Source organism: Podarcis tiliguerta (genome assembly GCF_965153285.1).
Source record: "Podarcis tiliguerta genome assembly, chromosome: 11".
NCBI lineage: Eukaryota > Metazoa > Chordata > Lepidosauria > Squamata > Lacertidae > Podarcis > Podarcis tiliguerta.
The window spans coordinates 20,786,311-20,812,038 of record NC_139544.1 but is presented as its reverse complement, the minus strand read 5'-3'; the positions used below and the strand labels follow the sequence as shown (position 1 = coordinate 20,812,038).

Genomic DNA, 25,728 nt, shown 5'->3' with positions numbered 1-25,728 from the left:
TGCAAAATACCATCCTATCCAAGCAAGTGTTTAGGTGCTACTACAGCTAATTGCCACCAGCTGTAAGATATAAACAATGTATAATTCAAGTAAGTATAGCTAAAGCATGATGGGAAAGGGTGTGTGGTAGAACTGGTCATGATCCACATGTGCACCACTCTGAAAGTCATTTCTGCAACTGCAGTACAGGTGAAGAAAACCAGCTTTCATTCATGGAAACCAACGCCACTTCATTCTATCAGAACATCTGTAATCACCACCAAACTGCTTCAGTCTGAAACAAGAGTAACTGGGAGTCTGAATAAAGGAGTACCAATCCACTCCTGTCATCAGAACATTGCTTTATTCAAAGTATGGTTCATACATAAAAACTCATCGTGACAAAAAGTCCCTACAGAATGAAGTGAATTCAATAATTAAAATGTCATTTGTTCCACAAACACAATCATAAAACATTTGTCTATTTGAACAGCTGGTATGAGCCATGCTTGGAATGGTCAACAGTGTTAATCAAATTTAAACTTCCATGCTTCAAGAACATTAAACATTTTATGAGCAATAACCACCACCTCTGTTTAATGGGTTAAGGCTGGCAACATCCAATTAAAAATGTCTGATTGTAAGAAGAAAAAAAAAATGTAATTTGGTTAGTTAAATAAAACCAAAAAGGATTTTACCGCTAAAGCTATCAAAATGGCATCACCGTGGCTATTTCAAGAGCATGTGTTGGGCAGGCTGCAGCCAGGGCTGCTCCTAGGCCTTAAGCTTCCCCAGAGACCAGATATGTTCTTCTGCAGCCCCATCTATCTATGCTATCACCTATTTCTACAAATCTCCTACAAGACACCAGGTGGCTAATGGCAGTGCTTCCTGCCATAGGAGGCAATGCCAGGTACTGGCTCTGGAAGGATATGCTATGCAAGCGGACTGTTCCTCATAGCCACTGCCTAATACAAACACGACGTCTGCCCAGTGGATGCTTTGGCTCCAATTGCCACTGGAGCAATAATCTCAAGAATAGAATCCGACGTGGTTTTCAACACAGGCCCTTCCTAGTGTGCCCCAGCCAAGGGAAGATGTGAGAAGAGGGTAACCTAATGAGAACAGGCCTTTTCAGTGGTAGCCCTGGGGCTGTGAAAGGGCCTTCTCAGCGAGACTCACCTGGCCCCACCTTTGCCATGTTTCATGCACCAGGCTAAGACCTTTCTGTGTACCCAGGCCTTCAGATAATAATTAATGCTGCCTCCTATAGTGGTGCATGTATCTTAGTGGGGTGGATGGGACTTGGTTCTTATTAACATGTTGTGGATCACAGAATCACAGAACTCTAGAGTTGGAAGGGATCCTCAGGGTCATCTAAAGCATCCATGACAGATGGCCGCCCAATCTCTGCTTAAAAACATCTAAGGAAGGAGAGTCCACCACCTCTCGTAAGAGACTGTTGCACTGTCAAACAGCTCTTACTGTCAGAAAGTTCCTTCTGGTGTTTAGTTGGAATCTCTTGTCTTGTAACCATGGGTTCGTGTCCTACCTTCCAGAGAAGGAGAAAACAAGCTTGCTCCATCTTCCATGTGAGAGCCCTTGAGATATCTGAAGATGGCTATCATATCTCCTCTCAAGTCTCCTCTTTTCCAGGCTAAATATACCCAACTCGCTCAACCGTTTCTCATAAGGTTTGGTTTCCAGACCCTTGATCATCCTGATGAGCATTTTATGTACTGTGTATTATCGGTGTTTAAAAATACTTCAGGTTTAAAATTGTTTTTGTGTGTTGCATTTTATTCTTGTCATGTTGCGTTAAGACTTTTTGTTATAAAAAGCAAACTGATAAACAAAATAAACGAAAAGGGTGCCACTTCAACAGATGGTGCCTACATTTGCAAAAATGAGCCTGTATGCAAATAATCTGTGTGTGTGTGTTAAAATACACCAGGAAAAAACTTCATGATGCTTTTGTTACCAAAGATGAAAAAATAGAGCATTCCCACTTACCTTGAGTGTTTTGTAGGCACTGCTCATGGTAGTCACTCTATGGTTTGCATGTGAGCCACCCAATTTGCAAAGATGACAAACAGGCCTCCTGCATATTTCACAATACATGTTTACTCTTTCCATTTCATGTTCCGGACACATCAAAATCTGACAAGAATAAAATAATGTAAAATGTCTTTCACGAACTGCCCAGCAACACAGGTTATTTATTATTCAGTATGTTATAGATACTCTTCTGTGTATGACTGTGCTCAGATTTTAGACTATGCACACAGCATCAGGGAAATGTAACTTAAAAACAAAATTTTAAAATATAGTTAGTTTTTGATAAAAACTAATTAAAAAGCACAAAGTCAAGAATTCATATTGCTATCTTACCTCAGTTCATCCAACCGATTTCTTGCAAAAAGAACATTTCAGAAACATGATTTAAAAAGACTAAATCTAGTAGCCATCAAAAGTCGACAATATGGAGGGGAAGAGATACAAACATGTTTCAATCAAATGAAGCCAACCATATGTGATAAATATCTGAATGTCATAATTTCTGCCTAGAGAATGACCCACTGTAACAAATAGGAATTTTGAAGGATAGCAGCAAATTTAATTTTACTGAAATTCAACTATTTGCTAGTTGAGAAAAAATAAGAGGGGAATAAAACATACTTCCACTACTACTGTGTGTTCTTAACAGCCACATAGGTTTGGATTCTTTTATTTGTTCCATGCAGAGAACATGGCTTTTCCACCTCATTTCTCCATCTGCAGCTCCCTGTGCCCACTGAAAATCCACTGGGCTTGGTTATGAATACGATGCTATGTGCAGGAAGAGGGACGGACAAAATCAGACCCCACAGACCCACACATAAATGGACATTACTTACACTCAATGCATGAGAACTTTAGGATTAAAATCAATTTGCTGTTTCTACTTGGTTTTTTTTTTTCCTTAACCAGGAGCATTGCAAAATGCATGAGAGAAATCTGGGTAAGAGATGGGCTTTGTGTTTACAAAAATGGGGAAATCAGCTGCTCTTATCCCAGGATCCCAGGTATACCTGATACCTGCAAGAAGCTAGCTGAGCTCAATCCAGACTGCAATCTCCACCTCCTGATGAAGTTTAAATGCATACATCAAGGCTTCAACATCCAGCATAATTTCTTATCCCTGCTTTGAGAAACTTCTAGCTAAATGAAAAGTTCTGTAGAACTCAAAAACCAAGCCTTAATTGCTCAACTAGATTTTGAAGTGTTTCCCTCTTGTGGACTCCAGAACTCTGTTTCAAAATCAGCTTCTTAAGGTATGTGTCAACAAGGCATGTTAGATCTTTTCAGGAATAGGTACAGATGACAAACTAGCATAAACTGGACAAAAGGACCCCTAGCCACAGCTGCAATCTGGACATCCAAATGCAAGGCCAGGTCTGTTAAGCCCCTGCCCACTACCTACAAACTGAAAACCCTTCCCCCCCCCAAAGAAAGTGTTGCATCATTCAAGACAAACTGAATCCCTATTCCCTAATCAGTAGCACTTACGTCCTTATCTGGATTAAAGGTAAAGGTATAGGTCCAGTCGCGAACAACTCTGGGGTTGCAGTGAACATCTTGCTTTAATAGCCGAGGGAGCCGGCGTACAGCTTCCGGGTCATGTGGCCAGCATGACTAAGCCGCTTCTGGCGAACCAGAGCAGCGCATGGAAACGCCGTTGACCTTCCCACCAGAGCAGTACCTATTTATCTATTTACACTTTGACGTGCTTTCAAACTGCTAGGTTGGCAGGAGCGGGGACCGCGCAACGGGAGCTCACCCCGTCGCCGGGATTCGAACCGCCAACCTTCTGATCCTCAAGTCCTAGGCTCTGTGGTTTAACCCACAGCACCACCAGTCTCCCTTTATCTGAATTAAGCCCCACTTTATTGGCCCTCATCTAGTAATGCCTCCAGGCATTGCTGTGAAGCAATGGTGTTGCTCACTTGTCAGGCTTCTGTCAACAGAGCAACAAAGAGAAGCAATCTTCAGAGATTTCCCCCCTGCTGTGGGAGATTCCCCAGCCCTTTGGAGCAGATTTGGGAGGTGGAGGGGCAAGGGAGAGGTGGAGATGCCAGAAGTTTCTCTGTTCTGTTGACCGAAGCCTTATCAGCTAACACTGTCGAATATAATCCAAATAGTTCTTCCAGAATCTGAAGTCAAGGGAAACAGACCTGCATTTTAATGGCAATGCACTCAAAATTCCAGTTGTTCACCATATATGCTAAGCAGCGTGTGGAACAAAACCAACCCCTGTAAGATACCATATGCCAGGTTTCCTCAAACTTGGCCCTCCAGATGTCTTTGGCCTACAACTCCCATGATCCCTAGCTAGCAGAACCAGTGGTCAGGGATGATGGGAATTATAGCCCCAAAACATCTGGAGGGCCGAGTTTGAGGAAGTCTGCCATATGCCAACATTTTTCAAGCAGGGGGTTGGGGACCGCCAACGTGTCTCAGTTCACTTTCAGGTGGGCTTCACTGCCACAGCCCACCAACGCCTCCTCAATTGTCTGCCTCATCCCCTGATCCTGTCATAGTCTTTTGGATGAAGCCATGCCAGTATTACAATTCCCAGCAAGCTGAACAAATGTGGCAAGGAATCTGAAATTCAGTGTGAGGAAGGGAGGCATCCCCTGAGGGGAAAGGGCCAGAGGAAGAGTGGGTGGAAAACAGGCGAAAGAGAAATAAAAGAGTGTATTTTTAAATATATGTATAATGGAATAATAATAAAATAAAACTGGGTATAAGGCAGTTTCCATGTTCTTAACATTTGCCACACCCTGCCATAGGCCAATGGCCAAGAAGTCAAACAAGAGTCCTCAGCACCACTTTCTGAAATCAAGCCTTCAGAAAGAACTAGGTAAAAGGTAAAGGTACCCCTGCCCGTATGGGCCAGTCTTGCCAGACTCTAGGGTTGTGCACTCATCTCACTCTATAGGCCAGGAGCCAGCGCTGTCCGCAGACACTTCCGGGTCACGTGGCCAGCGTGACATCGCTGCTCTGGCGAGCCAGAGCCGCACACGGAAACGCCGTTTACCTTCCCGCTAGTAAGCGGTCCCTATTTATCTACTTGCACCCGAAGGTGCTTTCGAACTGCTAGGTTGGCAGGCGCTGGGACCGAACGACGGGAGCGCACCCCGCTGTGGGGATTTGAACCACCGACCTGATGATCGGCAAGTCCTAGGTGCTGAGGTTTTACCCACAGCGCCACCCGCGTCCCTCAGAAAGAACTAGAGTCACCATAAAAAGCCATCCAAAAGGATATGATGGCCAACTCTGCCAAACAATTTAAAAATATATCACTGCTGATGGCATTGGATGCTAAAAGACTGTGAAGGAAAACTGGTGAACAAATGGAAGCATTAACTGCCAAAAAAAAGTGTTTTAGAAGCAAGCCATCTGGCTGTGGAAAGGGATGGAAAATGTCTTGCATTTGGTTTCCTTTAAAAAGTAAAGCAAAATTCAAGCTAGTTGTTTCACCTAAATACTTGTTTTGCACGTTACAAAGATTTGCTTTTTTCACCTTACTCAGTTACAGCGATTCATATGATTGTTTACAATTTTAAACAGCAGCTAATATAAGAGACGTTATAATTAGATTGGACTAAAAACCCACAGCAGCCTTGAATTTAACATTTTAAGGTTAATTCACTTTAACAAGATTACAAGCAATTACAGGATTCCATCTGCTTCTCTTTCTTCACAGAAGAAAGGACAAATAATCATTTAAAACAGTTATCCTGCAGGTGCTGTGGATGGAAACTAGAAGAAGAAGAAGAAGAGTTTGGATTTGATATCCCGCCTTTCACTCCCCTTAAGGAGTCTCAAAGCTGCTAACATTCTCCTTTCCCTTCCTCCCCCACAACAAACACTCTGCGAGGTGAGTGGGGCTGAGAGACTTCAAAGAAGTGTGACTGGCCCAAGGTCACCCAGCAGCTGCATGTGGAGGAGCGGGGAATCGAACCCGGTTCCCCGGATTACGAGACTACCGCTCTTAACCACTACACCACACTGGCTCAACTAGCTCAACAATATCACTATCTTGCCTGAAATACCGTAGGTAGCTTTCTTTAAAAAATAGTTTTCCTATTAAAATTATAATTTTACAATGATGGGACTGAATACAATGCTCTATTTGTGCAAATAAAAGGCACTCTCACTAGCACAAATGGATGTACCAATTTACACACACACACACACACACACACACACACACAAACTGTAACTCCTGCACTGCACCACATTCCATTCTGAAGAATTCCCCAACTCTCACAAAACTTTTCAGCTTTTCAGTGGATCGAAAAGCACTATTGCATTCACACCATGCCTTGCAATGGTTTTTTTTGGGATCCAAGTCTATATTTAGTCTAAAGAATATGTTTGGATTGGGAAAAGCAGAAAGCAAACACAAAACATCAACTCTGAGTGATTTATAAGCTGGAAATTGGAAGGAAGTTGTTAACTATCCAGGGAATTAAAATCTGGAACACAGCCCCAATAAAGCTAAAAGCAAATAACCTCATTTGTTTTCCTAAGCTGAATAGGCTATACGTTTTGTACAGCCAATTTTAACCTCAGGCGTTATGAGACAGCCTCTTACGGCAAGAATGATTCTCATTCTCATTCACAAAACCATTTCCGACATTAAATTAGGTCCCAAGTAAAGATATCCATATACTGTATGAAAGTAATACAGTGAAGGTGACAGGCAATGAAAACTCCAGAAGTGAAATAAATGATTAAGATCCAGCTATGCCCATGGGGTACAGCAATTATAGTGGAGGCACCAAATAGGATTGTAAATTCTCTTTTTTTCCTTGGCATTAAACGCTGTCACATTTAAAAATGTGAAAATGGGCGGACCTGTGTCAAATTAGTTTTAAACACTGCACATACACAGAGCATTCTCAACCACAGTGCTGGGGAAAAAAAGTCAGCCAACCCAAACGAATGCTGAGCAGCAACTTAGAGGTACCGTATTATTCGTCCCATAGGACGCACCTAGTTTTCTGGGGGGGAAATAAAGGGGGAAAATGTTTCCTTTATTTCTCCCCCAAAACCAGGTCGGGGAATCCAAACCAGGTCGGGGAACAGCAGGATGGCGGCACTGCGCCTCCCCGCTGTCCCCCGAGCTTGTGGGGCTGCCCGATGTCTGCCCGAAGCGTGGGGCGCTCTGCTTCAGCGCGCCCCGCGCTCCGGGAAGCAGACTGCTATCAGATTACAGGAGTTGCAACCCAAAAACATCTGGTTGTGCCATAGGTTCCCCAACCTGTCTTAAAGAGTGTCAACGTGGCTCTGGCCCACCTGATTACCTCGGGGGGAATATGGCTCTTAATACAGAAAAAAAGTTTGCCCAATCCTCATTTATAAGGTCAAAAAAAAACCTGTAAAATACTTAAAATTACAGAGTTACCATCACCACCCCAAAATATCCCACTCAGCATAAACTATGCTATGCTTGGTGTGCAATAATAATAACAACAACAACAATACTTGGAACTCATTCTACCAACGTAAGTAATAACTACAACGAATTTAAACTTTTAGTAGAATCTTAATATCTGAAGACAGTTATGCGGAATAATTCAACAGTAACAATGGTGTACCATTTTCAAAATAAAATGTTCAGCACTATGCTCAACATCCAATTTCTGTTTGGAAATTATATTACACAGTTCTCTCTAAAATGCAGGTCATCAACAGTCATAGCAACAGAATCAGAAGACAAAATTCAGGAATTTAAAATCAAGAATACTTAAGTAATTGTTATGCAGCAACAGCTAGCTTACAAATTGTATGTGCAAAAAGGCAAGCCAGTTCTATTACACATTAAACAAACTCACTTACTTTAGGCCTGAAGTTCGTAGTTGGTCCCACATATTCATGTTGCGCTTTTACAGTTCCCCAGGGATGATGTATTTTGAAGCATTCGTTGCAATAACTTGCACTGCAATCCATGCAGCTCTTTGTGGATTCTTGCGGTGGAGGTTTACAGAGATCACACATAATGGCTGTGGCTGCCCTTGCTGCCTGCCTATATCGTTCTACAATAGTTTCCAAAGTGAAGTTGCGAAATAGGCCATTGATGCCACGCTCTCCCAGGTCTATGTCGTGCCGGCATCCAGGACAAGGGAAGGTAGTTGTCTTAGGAGTCAAGGAATTGCGTTTCCAACCTGTGCAGATGGCAGGACCTGATTTAGTTGCAATGTTGATAAGGAAAATGATTTGGCAGGTGAATAAACGATAAGCTACTAGATCTTTATTTAGAAATTTCCTTTAATGCATATGCCATGTGGCTGCCATACTTTGTAAATAAATTGCACGACTTTGCAAAAGAAAGATAATATGGAAGCTAGAGCAAAATGTTTGATATTTCATCTTTTGACAATCCATGGACCAACTTGAAAAATGCTGGAGTTGTTTTTTTGTTCAGTAAGAACCTTACTGGAAGAGACATTATAATTCAAGGGAGAGAGGTCTGGGAATGGCAAGTCTCTGTTCAATTTGTGCTCAGCCTGAATTTCACTTAACATCCTCTGTAACTCACTGTCTCCCACCATAATCCATTACTGTTTTGATGAGTTGATGAATATATTGCTATAGCACATGCTGAGTGCAAGACAGGGCAGGATGCAAATCTAAATTAAAAAAACTCCAACTGTAAGAATATCCTGAATAGCAAGATGAGGCTAGCTCCTCCAACATGCTCAGCAGGCTTAAGTTTAAATTCATTCCCAACTGCAAATCTTGGCTGAAGCATAATAAAAACAATTGCAACTACAAAAGAGAAAAGGAACACTGGACACTTACCTTGAAGGTTCTTTCTAGTTATGTTGAACAGGCATCCAATATGCTGGCAGGGTTTAATTCCTCCTATCCTATTCTCCTATTCCTATCACCCTGGAAGGCAGGGAATACGTGACAAACATTTGGGCCAGCCATGTCAGCCTAAGCTTCTCCACCAGTTCCATCTCATAGCAAAGTTTGAGACAGAAGTGCCGAGAAGAGTCCAAAACAAAAAAGAAACAAAACCACAATGTGAACCTAGAAAAAAACAGGTGATGCAGAATCCTCGTTCACAGGAGACTACCCAATACAAGCTGGAGATTGAGGGACAATGACCACTGAGATATGTAATGTTTAGTAAAGGCAGTAGGGACTTCCATGGAGCTGCCCAGCAGATTTCTAGGTAGGGGTCATTAGTGTAAAATGTCGCCAAAGAGTATGCTATCCTGCTGAAGTGGACCATGATATGTTGAGGTTTTGGGAGGTGCTGTGAAGGCAAAAAGATGCATGCTTTGCACCATCTGGTCAACCGCAGTACTATATATTTTTCCCCCCAATGACCTTTAGTGGAAAGAGACAAAGAGCAGGTTTGATTGGCTGTTTTTGTTCAATAGAAGTTTGTAGGCCCCTCCTAATGCCTAGCTAGTGCCAGATTCTCTCCCTTAGGTGAGAGGGTTGCAGGCAAGTTCCCTAAGGAAGGCAGAGTTAACCATCAGTGGATCCATTTGAAAGATCTGAAAAATGTGCTTAATGTTCTTTGATCAAAAGAACTTCCAGATCTAAGAACTTGCAAGTGGTGGTAATTGCCATTAGAAAAGGAGACCTTTGGGGACAGCCGTCTTAATGGATCATCCTTCAAAACTGCAAAGGGAGGTGCTGTGAGAGCCTTGACAATCATATGCAGGTACAAGTTGGAAATCTGTGCACCACCAGAGGGCAGGGGAGAGATGCCTCCTTCATGAAGCGTCATAGGTGTGGATGGGATCCTAAAGTATCTACTGGGGGGAGGAAGAAGGTTTAGAAGCAACAGGACAGTTTCTTCACCTCTAATGACATCCCATTTCCTTCGCTTGTCTGACAAACTAATACGCAAGGTCATCAATCGCTGCCTATTTCATGCACTGAACAAAACATTTATCCATAAGGAAGACGAAGAAGGCTAAAGCCTGTAGTCCATAAAGGGCCCTCAGAAGTTTTTGTGGCCCACTGAGGATCTGCTGGGAAAAGGCACATTTGATACCTACTGTATCTATGAAAGAAAATCTCAGCTGGTGGCTCCACTGTGGCTGAAGTAGGCATCTTTTATCTTTCCTGCATCACTACTCTTAATTTACTTAATATATTCTTTGTAGCTCACGTTAATTGCTTGGCTGAGGGAGCTGTGGAAGAGGAAGGAAAGAGGAGGAGGAGGAGGAGGAACAGAGCAAAAAGGAAAAAAACTATTCCTTTTGAAGAGAGGAACATGGAAGTAGGCTAGGCAAATGAGCAAGCCATGAGACGGTAATCAGAAAAGAGTAAAGATAATAGTTTAAGTGCTGAGAGAGAAAGGAGCAGCAAGGAAAATGGGTCCTGGGTCAAGGCAGGGAACCAACTGAGGGATGAGCTTAGGGTTACATGGCTGGCCCAAATGCTTGTCATGTGTGCCTTCCTAGCATTAATCCAGATTATTGGATGTCTCAGTCACCTCAACTGAAAATAGACTTTTATACACGAGTGAGAAATATTCATACGTCGCTTTCATGACTACGTTCTGGCTCGGCAATAATAACAGTGACTTGGAACAAACTGCAACAGAGCCCTCTTCAGTATTAAGCTCTTTACACATGTTCTCTATGCAAAGATAAAACCCTGACTTTTTCCAACACACATAAACATCTAAATTCTATAAGCAGATTTATATAAGTGTCACCAACTTTCACACATTTCAAATGATTTGTTTCCAAGATCAAGGCTTTCAAAGAATTTGATGGGGGGGTGGGACTAGGAGAATAGAAGAATATAAATTAATATTAAAATGAATGATGTATACTATGAAAATAAATCAGGAAGTTGTCAGACACCAAAAGCCCTGTGGAGTCCTATTTTTCATTCTCTATGCTTTTCCCATAGCACTTAAGTTCTATTTTTCTTTTTCCAAATATTTATAAAAATCTCAAGATATATTAAAAAAAATATAACACTATTTCACATTTAAAATAAATATCAACTCAGCATATATACAAATCCACTATCACAGTCAATAATCAATACAGTTTTGACAATGTATTCTTACCATATAGAGATGCTATTATATTTTTCAATATTCATATTATATCTATTTTTCATATATTCAATCAACAGGATCCATTCATTTTTTAAATAATTCCTCTTTTGTCTTCCATCATGCAGTCGAACCAACTCTGAGTTTATACATTTCTACCAGTTTCCAAAAATTAACTAGCCATTCTTTAATCGTAAGGGGTGTTGTGTATTGAGTCAAAGGATTTTATATCTGTATTATTATTGTCTATATTTGCATTAGGGTAAAGTAACTGCCTTTTGGTTTCAGGGGGTACAGCTACTATTGGTTCATTTAAACTGCTGTATTTGGATCCTCTGTCTTATTGGTTTCCTCCAAAAGGCAGGACTGTGATTGCCTGATATTGTTCCCTCCAAAATGTATCCTTTCTAGCTAGTCCCCTGTCCCTATAAATGTAGCTTTCCCCTCCTCAGTCTTCAGTCTTGTTTGCTGTAATAAAGAAGTGTTACTAGAGAACTGTCTCCAGCAGATTATGTCAAGAGAGCTGAAATCACAAACCCCACGTCACAACAACTGGCGACGAGGATGGGATCCGGAATGCTGAGGAGCGGTTAAACGCAGCCCTGCCTCAGAGTCCGGATTGCAGCTAAGAACAAGACTCACTGGCCAGCTGAGAAGACGACCCTGCCACAGGACAATGGAGAGTCCAAGGGTATTGGAGCCCTTCCAGCCATCAGAGCCCCACACGTGGGAAGACTACGTCGAACGCTTCGAGTTCTTCGCAGTGGCTCAAGGGATCACCGATGCCAGCAAAAGAAGGGCCACATTCCTGAGCTACTGTGGGCCTGAGACCTTCAAGCTGGCCAAGGCATTGCTTGCTCCAGCGAAGCTAAGTGAGACATCTCTCAAAGATATTCTTGCCTGCCTAACAAGCCATTTGGCGCCTACTGAGACCAAGATGGCCCGGCGGATGGAGTTTCATGAGAGGCAGCAGCGTGCTGGGGAGTCTGTATCTGCATTTCTAGCTGAACTGCGGAAGCTCGCTCAGCACTGCGACTTCCAAAATCTGGAAGAGACTCTCCTGGATCGGTTTATCGGTGGTCTGAGCAGCAAGAAAGCCAGAAGACGCATCGTGGCTAAAGAAGAGGTTACCCTTGCTTCAGCCTTGAAGGAGGCCACCGCCACGGAGAATTATGAAAGAGAGGAGCTTGATGCCAGTCGCAAGGCCCCTAAGCCACAGATAGAAGTTGCGCATGCCATGGACGAGCTAGAGGCTACTCCGAGCCAGAGCCCAGTCCGTGGGGTCGAGTCAGTGCGTCAGGCCTGCACAGTGCACAAAGATCACCGAGGCAGGTGTCCAGGTTGTGGCGGAAACCATGAGCGGAAGAGTTGTCGTTTCCGGGATGCTATGTGCCGGACGTGCGGGAAGACAGGTCACATCGCCAGGGTCTGTAGATCGGCGGCGTTGGGAGCGACAGGAACACCTAGACTGGAGCATCGCAGACCGCCCACAGCAACCCATTATCTAAAGGACTGCCACTATGTAACGGAGATCAACGGGAGGGTCGTGCAGTTCCCAGCGCAAGGCAAGGCACACGTCAAGGTGAAGATTGAGGGTCAGCAGTGCGACATGGAGGTGGACTCCGGATCTGGATTCACTATCGTGTCGGACCAGACCGCGAGGACATTCTTCCCCAGGGGTAAGTTGCCCCCTCTGGAGCCCTTCCCGGCAACCTTGCAGTCATACTCAGCGGGCCGCATCCATGTTATGGGAATGTGTGCCGTGAGAGTTCAGTTCCGGGACAAACAGGCTGTACTCAAACTGGTGATTGCGAAGGGCAGTCGCCCCAGTCTCCTGGGCACTGACTGGTTCCCCGCCCTGGGACTGAGTATATCAGGGCTTAATTCAATCCAAACCTGCCCTGAGATGAGCGAGGCATTATGCAAAGAGTTTGCTGGTCTCTTTAATGGAAAACTGGGTTGTTATAAAGGGCCCCCAGTTGACTTCGAGTTGGACCCTGGGGTGGCCCCAATCCGACTCAAACCAAGGCGAGTGCCATTTGCACTGCAACCCAAGATCGAAGCAGAGCTGGATAAATTGGTCAAGCAGGGAGTTCTCTCACCCGTGGACTCTGCTAAGTGGGAGACTCCAATCGTCACGCCCCTTAAAGCAAATGGGGAAGTCAGGATCTGTGCAGATTACAAATGTACTATCAATAAGGCACTCAGGGGAAACTCATACCCCATTCCAGTCGTATCACATCTGTTGGCTAAACTGGCTGGGGGCAAGGTGTTTGCCAAAATTGACCTGGCACAAGCCTACCAACAGCTGCCAGTAACCCCACAATCAGCGGAAGCACAGACTATTGTCACACATAAAGGGGCGTTCAGAGTTAACAGATTACAATTTGGAGTTTGTGTGGCCCCAGGGATTTTTCAAGGGCTCATGGAACGCCTGTTAAGAGGTCTGCCGGGGGTCTTGCCATTTTTTGATGACGTTTTGATTGCTGGAAAAGACCCACAGGAACTGGTTGCGCGTGTCCGTGCAGTGTTGCTCAAGTTCAAGGAGGTGGGGTTGCAACTGAAAAAGGAAAAATGCAGTTTTGGGGTGCCAGCTGTGGATTTCTTGGGGTTTAAAATTGATGCATCAGGCATCCACCCCACAGATGCTAAGATTAAGGCCATCATCGAGGCACCACGACCACAGAACAAGACGGAGTTGCAGTCATTCCTGGGACTTATTAACTTTTATCATTCGTTCTTACCCCATAAAGCTTCGGTAGCTGAACCATTACATAGACTGTTGCAGAAAAAGAATGTGTGGCGATGGGGGCAGGGGCAGCAGAAGGCTTTTGACTCCTTGCGAAGAATGCTGAGTAGCGGGAGCGTCCTTGCTCATTATGATGAGTCAAAGCCGCTGGTCCTGGCATGTGATGCCTCTCAATACGGCCTGGGGGCGGTGCTGAGTCATAGGGAACTGGATGGGTCGGAAAAGCCCATCTCTTTCTATTCCCGTACGTTGTCGCCCACGGAGCGCAACTATGCTCAAATTGACAAAGAGGCGCTTGCAATTGTGGCAGGAATCAAAAAGTTCCATGATTATGTGTACGGTCGCCATTTCTCCATTGAAACGGACCACAAACCACTGTTAGGGTTGTTCAACCCGAACAAACAAACGCCACAAATTCTCTCCCCCAGAATGTTGCGTTGGTCTATATTCCTGAACGGGTTCCAGTACACCTTGACCCATGTGCCGGGGAAACGGTTGTGCCACGCTGATGCGCTGAGTCGATTGCCCCTTCCTGGCGGGAGCAATGAGGATCCCGCTCCAGCGGAGCACATAATGATGCTGGAAACACTTCCGGGGGCTCCTGTAACGGCTACTGATATAGCTGAGAAAACGAGGAAAGATGCTGTTCTCTCCCGTGTGCTCACTTGGGTGGGGAGGGGGTGGCCAGGTGGTCCGCATGAAGACAAATTCAGGCCTTATGCGACAAGGCAGCACGAGTTGTCCATGCATAAGGGTTGTCTCCTGTGGGGAGATAGGGTGATCATCCCAGCACCACTGAGAAACAGGGTGCTTGAGACGCCTCACATGGGACACCCGGGAATGGTCAGGATGAAGTCGCTAGCCCGATGTTATGTGTGGTGGCCTGGAATGGACCAGAACATAGAACAATGGGTACGAACATGTAAGGCATGCCAAGAGGTGCGGCCAGAAGTGGCCAGAGCACCAGTTCACTGGTGGGAGCAGTCCAGATCTCCCTGGAGCCGGCTGCACTTAGATTTTGCTGGGCCATTCCAGGGGAAGGTCTTTTTGGTTGTCGTCGATGCATATTCCAAATGGTTAGAAGTGGCGATGGTCCCTAGCATGGCATCAGCTGCCGTAATCAAGGTGTTGAGGCAGCTGTTTGCAACCCACGGGTTACCTGAGACCATTGTATCAGATAATGGGGCAGCTTTTGTATCCCAAGAATTCAGGGCATTCTTGGCTGATAACTTCATAAGAGGGGTCACATCCGCGCCCTTTCACCCATCCTCCAATGGGCAGGCTGAGCGCATGGTAAGAACAGCCAAAGAATCCATTGCGCGCTTAATGGAGGGTAACTGGTCAGCTCGCATCGCGCGAATGTTATTTTTGCAGCATGCGACGCCGTGTACTGCGACGGGCAAGTCGCCAGCTGAGCTGCTCTTGGGTAGAAGACTGGTAACGGTGCTGGATTATGTCCACCCGGATAAAATGCCAAACCATAATTCAAGAGCAACCCCCCAGGCTGAGACTGACACAACAAGGTATCTCGCCCCTGAAGATCTGGTCTGGGTGAGGAACTATTCACGAGGTTCGCGGTGGGTGGCTGGTGTGGTCACCCGGGCTAGTGGACCTGTGTCCTATTATGTAACCTTGGAAAATGGGCAAGTTTGGAAGAGACATATAGATCAGCTGAGGCGCCGGGCGCTCAGCAGGGAGGAGTCAGATAATTCATCCCTGGCTAACGACGCAGAGCTGCAAGACCAGAGTGAAAATGGCCCAGAGGTGCAGTCACCAGGGGCTTCAGCAAATGAACCAGGGTCTGCTAGTCCTCATGATGACGAGGTACAGGTAGGGAACCCTGAGATGTCTGGGACTCCATCTGTTCCTGAGGAAACCCCTATAGCAGCCCCTCTACCACAGGTAACACCCAATCCAGAACCGGCAACGCCTGTTGTCAGGAGATCAAGTAGAAGTTGTAGGACCCCACAGTACCTGAGAGATTACGTCTGCTGTGCTCACTAGGGGGGGAGGGGTGTTGTGTATTGAGTCAAAGGATTTTATATCTGTATTATTATTGTCTATATTTGCATTAGGGTAAAGTAACTGCCTTTTGGTTTCAGGGGGTACAGCTACTATTGGTTCATTTAAACTGCTGTATTTGGATCCTCTGTCTTATTGGTTTCCTCCAAAAGGCAGGACTGTGATTGCCTGATATTGTTCCCTCCAAAATGTATCCTTTCTAGCTAGTCCCCTGTCCCTATAAATGTAGCTTTCCCCTCCTCAGTCTTCAGTCTTGTTTGCTGTAATAAAGAAGTGTTACTAGAGAACTGTCTCCAGCAGATTATGTCAAGAGAGCTGAAATCACAAACCCCACGTCACAACAAGGGCTCTATTTTCTTAAACCATGAAATTTGGGGTCTCGGGATGTCAAAACTTGGCAGGAAATATTTTTCAGATATAGAGCATTTCTGTATAAGAATCTTTCTCCAAAGCAAGCTGAGGTACTGGGAGGAGTGCAGATGCTTTGCAATTCTTCTGCATAGGAGCCATCTCTCAAAAATGAGGAGCCATTTCTCAAAAACAAGATACAACTTTAGACAAAAACCATGTGATTCAACCAACTGAAAATGAAGGTGATATTACACTGGATTCAGGAGACACATCGTTGTTATCATAGGGCTAAAAGTTGACTGCTGCTACCGCGTCTGGGATGCAAGAGTGACTTATGTGAGTCATTGCTGTGTGCAGTGCAAACTGAGGATGTGCTAGAATCGTGAATTCGAGTGTTTATGTGTTTGATGCAAGTGCACTGATCCTGCAAGGAAGCTGGACAAAACTGTATTTAGATTCCATGGGGCTGGGAATTAGATGGGATTGGTTTGTTTAATCGTTTAACTGATTTGGCATATGGTGGTTGGGAAGTATGAGTTGATTTTTCTTTTGCCTAAATATCATTATTGGACATTATATTTATTTTCAGATGCAATCTATCTGCTGATGTTTAGAAGATACTTTATTTAGCATTTACTATGTTTTACGATATGCACTTTTCTTTGTATTTTGCGGCTGACTTCTATGCTAAAGAAGACACTCCGTTTAGTTAATTGTGTCTTACATAATGTGTAAATTCTCTGGTATTTTTTGTGTTAGGTCTTTTATTTAAAATGTCTTAAATCTAGGTTCCAACATTACTTTAAATAAAAGTGGTATATAAATTGTAAAAAATAAATAGTAAAAGTAAATAAAATTCAGGATTGGCTTCTGTGACTCTGCAGCAACCCTATATACAGGAAACATACTGTCACCCCTACGCATAGTAGTATCACAGACACAAAGTGGCTACCTCCAAATTAGTTGGGTAAAGTATGCAGAGTAGAAGCCAATATAACTTTTTCCTAGTTCTAAAGCTTATATTTTAAGAACATTAGGCTTTATCTTGAGGACTCCTTCATCCCTGACACAAAAAAGAGAAATCTGGATCCAACCCTATAACAGAGAATTGGCCATATGAAATATTTTTTAGTAGAAAGTTACTCCTCAAAACAATACTTTCTATTAGCTGTAGGTACACTTCAGAACTCAAAACCCCCTTTATGTGAATTATCAAGGGTAAAGAGGTGAATGCAGCTCATCCAAGACCGCACTCCAAGGAAAGATGTCTACCCTTAGATTCATAGAAAAATATGCAATTATAGTGATGAGTGCATTATAATTTGAACAAGGAACCCTAAAGCATGCCTGTACATTAAACAAGTTTAATCTCAAAAGCCACACGCCCTGCAACAAGGCATACATGCAGTGTGTTAATTGCAGACACTGAATAACTCAAGACCTTTAAAGTAAAAAAAGAATAACATGCAACATGCAATTAAAAGCAGATGCCACAGCAGCAGTCATATGTTGGCTAGTACGGCAGGCAACTAATATCACTTATATTCAAACTATTGACTATTTAAAATGGCAATTAAGCAGGCAAAAAAACAGAATCCAATTTAAAAAAATAAATAACTGCGATGCAGTGGTCAAGTTTAAACAATGCAATCTGAAATGCTTAGCCAGTAGCATGCTTCTGAAGTGTTGACAGGTGTGAACCCTATAGTTCAGGCTAAAATATAGTTAGATAACGCAGTTATGTGGTCTTTATATCAATTAATTAAAAATAAGGAGAAGCATGATAATGAAGGCATGCTTTTACATACATACTGGTGACACCATGCTGATGATTCGTAAATATAAAAGATCTAAGATGTTCCATCCCTTTTCATGTAGTCTATTTATCTTTGCTTTTACATAGTATTTTACTCTGGTTCACACAGCTGCAAAAGATCCCATTAAAAAAAAAATTGGGGAAAAGCACCAAAATTGGCAATCCTCCACTTTTAGTAGGGAAGCCACTGGCTACTTCCTTTGCTTCGTTATTTGCTTTTGAGAATATGATATGATTAATGTGGTAGAATTTAATGTTAATATGCAGTGCTCATGTTATATTAGCCTTATGTGCCTTCAATCATATTTCACATCCAAAAACAGAAGCGTCTGTAACACCTTAATGGCAAAGTGGGCATTAATCCACAAATCCTTATGCCATAACAAACGAGTACATTTTTCTTTAAGCATCACATGACTTTTGTTGCAGACCAGGGCTAGCCAACATGGCGCCCTCCAGGTGCTTTGGACTACAACTCCCATCAGCCCCAGACAGCATGGCCAATTGCGAGGACTATGCAAGTTGTAGTCCAAAACAAGGCTAAACTTTTTTCATATCTGGTTGATGAGAGTTCAGAAACTTCCAACTGGTTCAGAACACAGCAGCCCTATTTTTAACTTAGGCAAGCCGTGTCATATTGGGATCTTGGTACTTGAAAGACCGTTTTCATCCGTATGGACCTGTCTAAAATTTATGAGTACTGCTACTGTGTTAGATATCCTCAGGTGCGCCAACCTTCAAGGGGTTAAGTAAGTAGCAACCAGGGAGCAAGTTTTCAAATGACATCACTTGTTGCAGGCAGATTTGGCTGGCAACGAATAAAGTGGTACCTCAGGTTAAGTACTTAATTTGTTCCAGAGGTCCGTTCTTAACCTGAAATTGTTCTTAACCTGAAGCACCACTTTAGCTAATGGGGCCTCCTGCTGCCGCCGCGCCACCAGAGCCCGGTTTCTGTTTTTATCCTGAAGCAAAGTTCTTAACCTGAAGCACTATTTCTGGCTTAGTGGAGTGTGTAACCTGAAGCATATGTAACCCGAGGTACCACTGTATTTTTTCATTAGGCAACAAGCTAATACCTTTTTATTTTCCAAAGTTTGAGTGACTACTACTTTTATTGCCTTGCTCTGCTTTAAATCGCTTTTAGAGGGTTTTGTTTCGCCAATTTTATTATTGTTTTATAATTAATTTTGCTCTAAATTGCTTTGGAAATTTGATTAGGAAAGTACTATGTACATATTTTAAACACAGGGGAAAAATATTGCAATAACTGTACTCTGCCCACTTTTTTCTTCCATGCAAATATAAATGCAGAATTTGACCCCAAAATTTTTTTTTGCTGCAAATAGGTCCTTACTACCACCTACTTTAATCTTCTTCCCACATGCATGGCAAAGGTAGTATTAATAGCTGCAATTCATGCTCTTTTACACATATGCAATGAGTTTCATGTGAGTAACAGAGCCTTCTCGTCCCCACAATAGGTTTGTGTGTGGGTGTGTTTTTTTCTTAAGAAAAAACATTCTCACTGTTTAAAAGTATGATTTCCTACAGCAAAAGCCAGAAGAACTAGAAAAGGGATAACACATCTTTAATTCAACTTACATTTTTTAATAAGCAATATCACCAGCATAATGAAGAATAGAGAGTAAATTTCCAGGGTATGTTCTGAAACAAAACTATGTTTTAAGGTCAGCTGGATTCAAGTTCAAAAATGAATGCTTGCTCTCCTCAGATAAAATATTTCCCTTAAGGATACGCAGGTATTCAGTGACAAGTTTAGGAATCAAATTTTGAGAAACCTTTATTTACATTATGGCAATGTTGTTTTCCTTGAAGGTTAATAAATTTTACTAATCGATTTAGCATTGGAACCCTTTTTCAGTTCCATTCATGTCACTCTGGAATGCATTCATCCTCACAAGATGAACTTTAAAAGGAGAATATATATGTATCGGTATGTCAAATATTTTGTAATCTGTATTTTCAAGCACAACATGGGATATCAGTGAAGTAGAAAGTACCGCATTTTTCTGTGTATAAGACGCCTCCATGTATAAAACAATCCCTGGTTTTTTTAACCCAAAATGAAAAAATTAATTTGTTTAGCTGGGGGGGGGGTCACTTCTGCCAATCGCTTGCCACAGCCACTGCCGATCGCACACCTCGCCGCAGCCGCCAACTGTCCGCCCGCTCGCCACCACCAACAGCCCACCCGCCCACTTGTCGCAGCCAATTGCCTGCCTGCCTCACCACAGCCCCCAATAGCCACATCCAAGCGCCAGCAGGCCTTGCCGCAGCCATCAATCACCCGCCCAATCGCCGCTGCCAATCTCCTGCTTGCTGCTGCCATTAATCGCACGTTCTCCCTCTGCATTCACTATCCGTGTATAAGACGACACCCAATTTTTGCCTAATTTTTTTTTTTTGCAAAAAGCATCATCTTATACACGGGAAAATACGGTACTTCTGGGAGTCTTTAATGGGAAGGGGAGACTGAAGAACAAGCAATTCTCTTGTCTGGAGAAAAAGTGTTTGCCTACAGATATGTAACAAAGGTGTCAGGCAAGCCTCCGGGGGGGGGGGGGGGAATTCCACAAACAAAAGAGCCACAACAGAAAATGCCTGTTCTCCTGTTGCCACCCTCCAGACCTCTTGTGGAGTTAGTGCAACAAACTCCCCCTGCACCCTCCCCAAATCTGCTCAGGGGGGTTGGGAGAAGCCCCAGTATAGGATGCTGTCGGAGGACACTGCTTCCATTGCAGAAATGCTTCCATTCTGATGGAATGATTTTCTTAGTGCTATGCTGAATTCCACCCTTTAAGTTGGCTTGTGTACACTAAAAATAGTTAAGATGAAGCAGAGTTTGTCCAACAAACAATAATACTATTTCCAGTTAAGCCAGCAATCTAAGTGTGACCTTGCCAATGGGGCTTCAATACTATACCATTTATCCAGCAGTAAACTCCATTAAATTCAATGGGACTTACTCCTCAGTAGAAACAACGAGAATTGCATTGTGGTTATTCCTAAAGGATATTCTTTTATTTGTATTGATTTTTTTAGATCATGCAATAAGAGCTACCAAGTTGCACTCTTGAATCCAGTTGACCTTCACATCTGTTCCACAAAAATGAGAGTAATAGTTCCTCAACAGTATTACCTTTATCCACTCACTAAGCTTGGACTTGACCACTGATGTCTAAGAGAAGTATAGGCAAACATATTTATTACAAGAGCCAAAAACTAACTATTGCCATACAAAAGTGAAGCATTTCTACCTCTGCACCCAAGAGACCTCCTCTGTGAGGCTGTAAACAATGAACAAAAAATTGTTTTTAGAAGCTGGTTTACTATGGTATACTTAAAATAATGGGTCAGGTGCCCTTCTTCCCACTGCAGAACAGAAAAATGGATTAGGTTGTAACTGCATGCACACTTACTTGCGTGTAAGTTCCACTGTGTTTGAGGGGACTTACTTCTGAGTAAACAAGGACCAGATCAGGCTGCACAATTGTTATGAGGCATTGGGGGGAAGAGAGCTTGATTTCATCTTATCATGACTACTAATATCAAATTGTCAATATCTCTAATTAAAAGATGAGGGTTTATTTTAATACAGTACAGATCTTGTTTCTTTTAAGAATTGTTACATTTTGAAGCATTTATTATTGGTTAATTATATTACCATTTATATTGTCTTGGACAATCAATGTAACCTCAGACTTACTTACCATAAGGAGATTATTCATAACTCTATATCCAAACACAAACCCAGAACCAGTTAACTAGCCAATAGTTCATAGCCCTACTTACGCACTTTATAACAGCAGCAGCACATATAGATTTATTAAGTAAAAGTTTAACATATGCAAACAGTCATATAAGCCCTTTTGAAAACACAAGGTATTCCAGTTATGGCATCTACCCCAGTAACAATACTAGTAAAATTTAGTTTCCGGTGTGTCAGGACTGCAACTACCAAAAGTACAAGGAAGAACGCAAGATCCCTGGGAAATCTCCAGTTAAAAGGATCAGATAGCAGGTGATGGGAAAGACCTCTGCCTCAGATCCTGAAGAACTGTTGCAAATCAAAGTAGGCAATACTGTTGTCTACATAAATGGCAGGTGGACAAATTGTCTTACCCAGTACAGTACATGTCTAAAATGTATCTGGCAATTTTAGTTGGCTTTGTGAACAATTCCAGCATCACACGGCAAACCAGATATAGAAATGAGTGGGGGATTAAAGCCATGATCCTAAACACTCCTTTTCCGAATAACTGATGAGCAGGGCTTATTTCCAGTAAGATGGATTTAGGGGTGCTCTAAAAGGTCTAGAAATTAAATCAGCACAAACACAAAATATATGCTTAGCAAAGTCAATTACAGGGAACGTAAACCCAATTGCCATACTACTAGAAATATGCAATGGGCTCTGGTTTATCAGGGCAAATGGGGAACTGCCCCAGTCAGTTTCTACCTGCCTGTCTTCTTACCTACAGCCAGTCCTCCTCCTTAGTCGCAGCAATACTCTTGTAAATTTCAGCAGGGAGGAGGATGGGGACAAAATTTGAAATAGTTGGCTCTGCCTGTCATTGGCTTTGGCTTCATTACTTTTGGTCTCCCTGCCTTCTGTTCCTTTGGGAACCAGCCACCACATGTGTGATCCAGCCCACTTCACTGCAAATCTAATAATAATATTAATGCATCTTGACAATAATAAGAACTACCTATAGAACACTAAGGAAGGTTACAATTTTAAAAAAAAAGATTTGGCTTGTTCCAAATAAATTTTGCAATCCACTAATCACAGTGTTACTTTTACATACCTGATCTATTAACCCTGTCAATTCTATCCAAGCTAGGGGAATGCATTCGGTTGCGAGGGCTACTGTGATTGGAGGTCTCTGAGGCAGCATCATTGAACGAATCTTCAAGCGTAAAGTAGAGGATTTCTTTTACGCATTTGTGGCAGATACTATGTTGACAAGGGAGTATAAGTGGATGGGTAAATAACTCCTTGCATGCTGGGCAGATGAGCTCTCGTTCAATATTCTTAATGGTAACCTGGAAGCAAACAACAAGGAATGAAAAAAATTATAAGCAGCAGTGAGGCAACTACATAAACAAACAAAATACATGTACCCATTTCATTTGCTATTTCAACCACAGAACTTTAAAAAAAAAAATGGAAGAGCAAATATATTAAACTATATTTATTTGAGATTCGGTGTTCAGAAAGACCACACAGGGTCCTATTGAACTTATGGATAAAAGGTAAAGGTAAGGTAAAGGGACCCCTGACCATTAGGTCCAGTTGTGGCCAACTCTGGGGTTGCGACGCTCATCTCGCTTTATTGGCAAGGGAGCCGGTGTACAGCTTCCGGGTCATGTGGCCAGCATGACTAAGCTGCTTCTGGCGAACCAGAGCAGCGCACGGAAACACCGTTTACCTTCCCGCCAGAGCGGTACCTATTTATCTACTTGCACTTTGATGTGCTTTCGAACTGCTAGGTTGGCAGGAGCAGGGACCGAGCAATGGGGCTCACCACGTCATGGGGATTCGAACCACGACCTTCTGATCAGCAAGTCCTAGGCTCTGTAGTTTAACCCACAGTGCCACCCGCGTCCCTTGAACTTATGGATATGAGTGCACTAAAATAAATCTTAATGCCACAGACAGGACCAATATCCAAAGGAAAATCTCAGCAATTCCTATGTATTTTGAGGGTTGCACTTTCAGTGATGCCATGGTATGTCAGTAAGTACCATAAGAAGTTACTACCAAAATGTTTTTACATATAGGAACAACTTTATATATTAAAGCAGTTGTATAATCAATTACTCTTCAAATATTCCATTTATGCAATTATAGTAAATTATCTCATTAAATTTTATTTCCTTGCAAGGCAAGTTGTATTTGGTAACCAAAGCACTTGAAATAAAACTGCCCCTTAAATAGACACTACTGTGCATGCCGCAGTTTGCTTTGCCTCTCTTCCAAAAGGACTCTGAAGAACAAAAAAGCACATTGTTAGGTAAGAGAGAAGAGATGTTTGTCCCAGTTACAGCTCAGTCAGAATAAGTTATAGCCTGGTTGAATAAATTAGGAGACAGACTCCGCAATGCCCGGCTCTTCGCCTTTGGGGAATAGGGCTTTGCGAACTGTGCTGCCAAAGCACAGTGAGTGATGATCAACCCTCCATTCATTCTTCAGAAACAAAAGCTGCACCTTCCTCTCATCCAAGGAAGAGGGAGAAGAGAGATGGCGCTGAACATTAGTCGTAACACACTGGCTGGAGAGAGAGTAGTTTTTAAGCCAGCTGAAAGTGGTCTGATTGGAGTAGCATTGCTTATGCTGCACAGACTCATTTCTCTTGCGGTACTATTGTTCTAGCTAAAAAGATTTTTGAAGCATTCCAGAGTCATAGTTCAACACTGATCATTCCAGATCCAACTGTAAGTGACTACTAAGCTACCACCCACCTATCAAGGTACACAAGATAATTTAATATGGATTCATTAGTCAAAATACTTTCCCGCTCTTTGAGGTGTTCTCCCCCCTCTACATTTTCAGTACATCCCAGAAAGGGGGCAGAGGGGAGACAATGCAGCCTGTACAGGAGATTCCAAATTAACGTGGATGACAGACATCAGCCCATGGATACCAGATCAGGCTGCATTATCACTGCTATGTTTTCCCCATGCCTGCTGCTCTCAATGACAAAGCTTCCACAGGTGACCCTAACACAAATGCATCTACTTTATTCCGCACACAGAGAAAAGCAGGGATTGTTCACAGCTTCTCAGCATGTGCAGTGAGCACCTTTGGCACGCCCCTCGTCCTCTCCGATGCGCACCATTGTCTGATCCCACCCACGCCCAGAAATCCCTTAAGAGATCTGAAGAGACCCCTGGTCAGACTGCAGCAGCTGACAGCTCCTCCTTGGGCCAGAGTCCACCCAGCGGTCAACTGCAGCAAGCATGAGTTTGCACAACGCTCTGGGCGCACGGTACATATAGCGAAAGGTTACACACCCAAGTACTGCTTATTGTACGTGTCAAATGGAAGAAGAGATGGAGGGGGAGAAGTCACGTCCCACGTAGGAGAGAATGAATATATATATATATATGACAAAACCAGCAGCTGTAAAGCAAATGCTGAAAGAGGACAGAGGAGAAGGCTCTTTTTGCAGGCAGACCAGGAAGGCTAAAGCACTAAAAGGAGACAAGGAAGAGATTCGCTTGACAAAATACGACTCCACCTGAGGAGTGGGCTTCTCCTCCTGCATCAAGAGCAGAGGACCCAACACAACTCCGAGGGGCCTAGATCCCTCCAGCCCCACCTCAAATAAAATATTTGATGGGAGCACCTCCCCCCCACCAGGTTGATGGTCATTATTCCCTTTTAAATAGTATGCGCTGTGTCTTGTGATGGATTATGCAGGTCATACCTACCCCCCATGTTTTATTCAAGTTGGCACCCCTGATCAAGAAGCAAGGCACGTGGGCGTAGCTGGGGTTTATGTCGTGGGGTGGGGGGCAGGATTCATATTAGGGCGGGGGCAGAACCTAAGTATTTTTTATTTATTCACTTGATTTGGGGGTAGAAGGGCAGCTGTCCCTTTGAGCCCCCCCCCCTTGCCCATGGCTATGGGGGAGGCACCTAGGTAGGTAGCTCAACTACTCTAAAACTGGAGAAGAGCATTTCCTCCTCAGTCC

General features: G+C 43.3%; 1 protein-coding gene across 8 annotated transcripts in view; it reads right to left on the bottom strand.

The window, feature by feature from the left end:
- The window catches only part of TRIM36 (tripartite motif containing 36), a 55,532-nt gene that overhangs the window by 15,850 nt on the left and 13,954 nt on the right, over positions 1–25,728 (bottom strand). For 4 of the 8 annotated variants that reach the window (XM_083403933.1, XM_083403929.1, XM_083403931.1 and 1 more), the window contains exons 2-4: positions 22,836–23,073; positions 7,870–8,195; positions 1,993–2,139 (exon numbers count right to left, since the gene is read on the bottom strand). In XM_083403933.1, coding sequence (XP_083260059.1) covers positions 1,993–2,139; positions 7,870–8,195; positions 22,836–23,073 — 711 coding nt within the window. Of the gene's footprint in view, positions 1–1,992; positions 2,140–7,869; positions 8,214–22,835; positions 23,074–25,728 lie in introns of all 8 variants that reach the window. The other 4 variants (XM_083403928.1, XM_083403932.1, XM_083403934.1 and 1 more) reach the window with 1 other exon arrangement.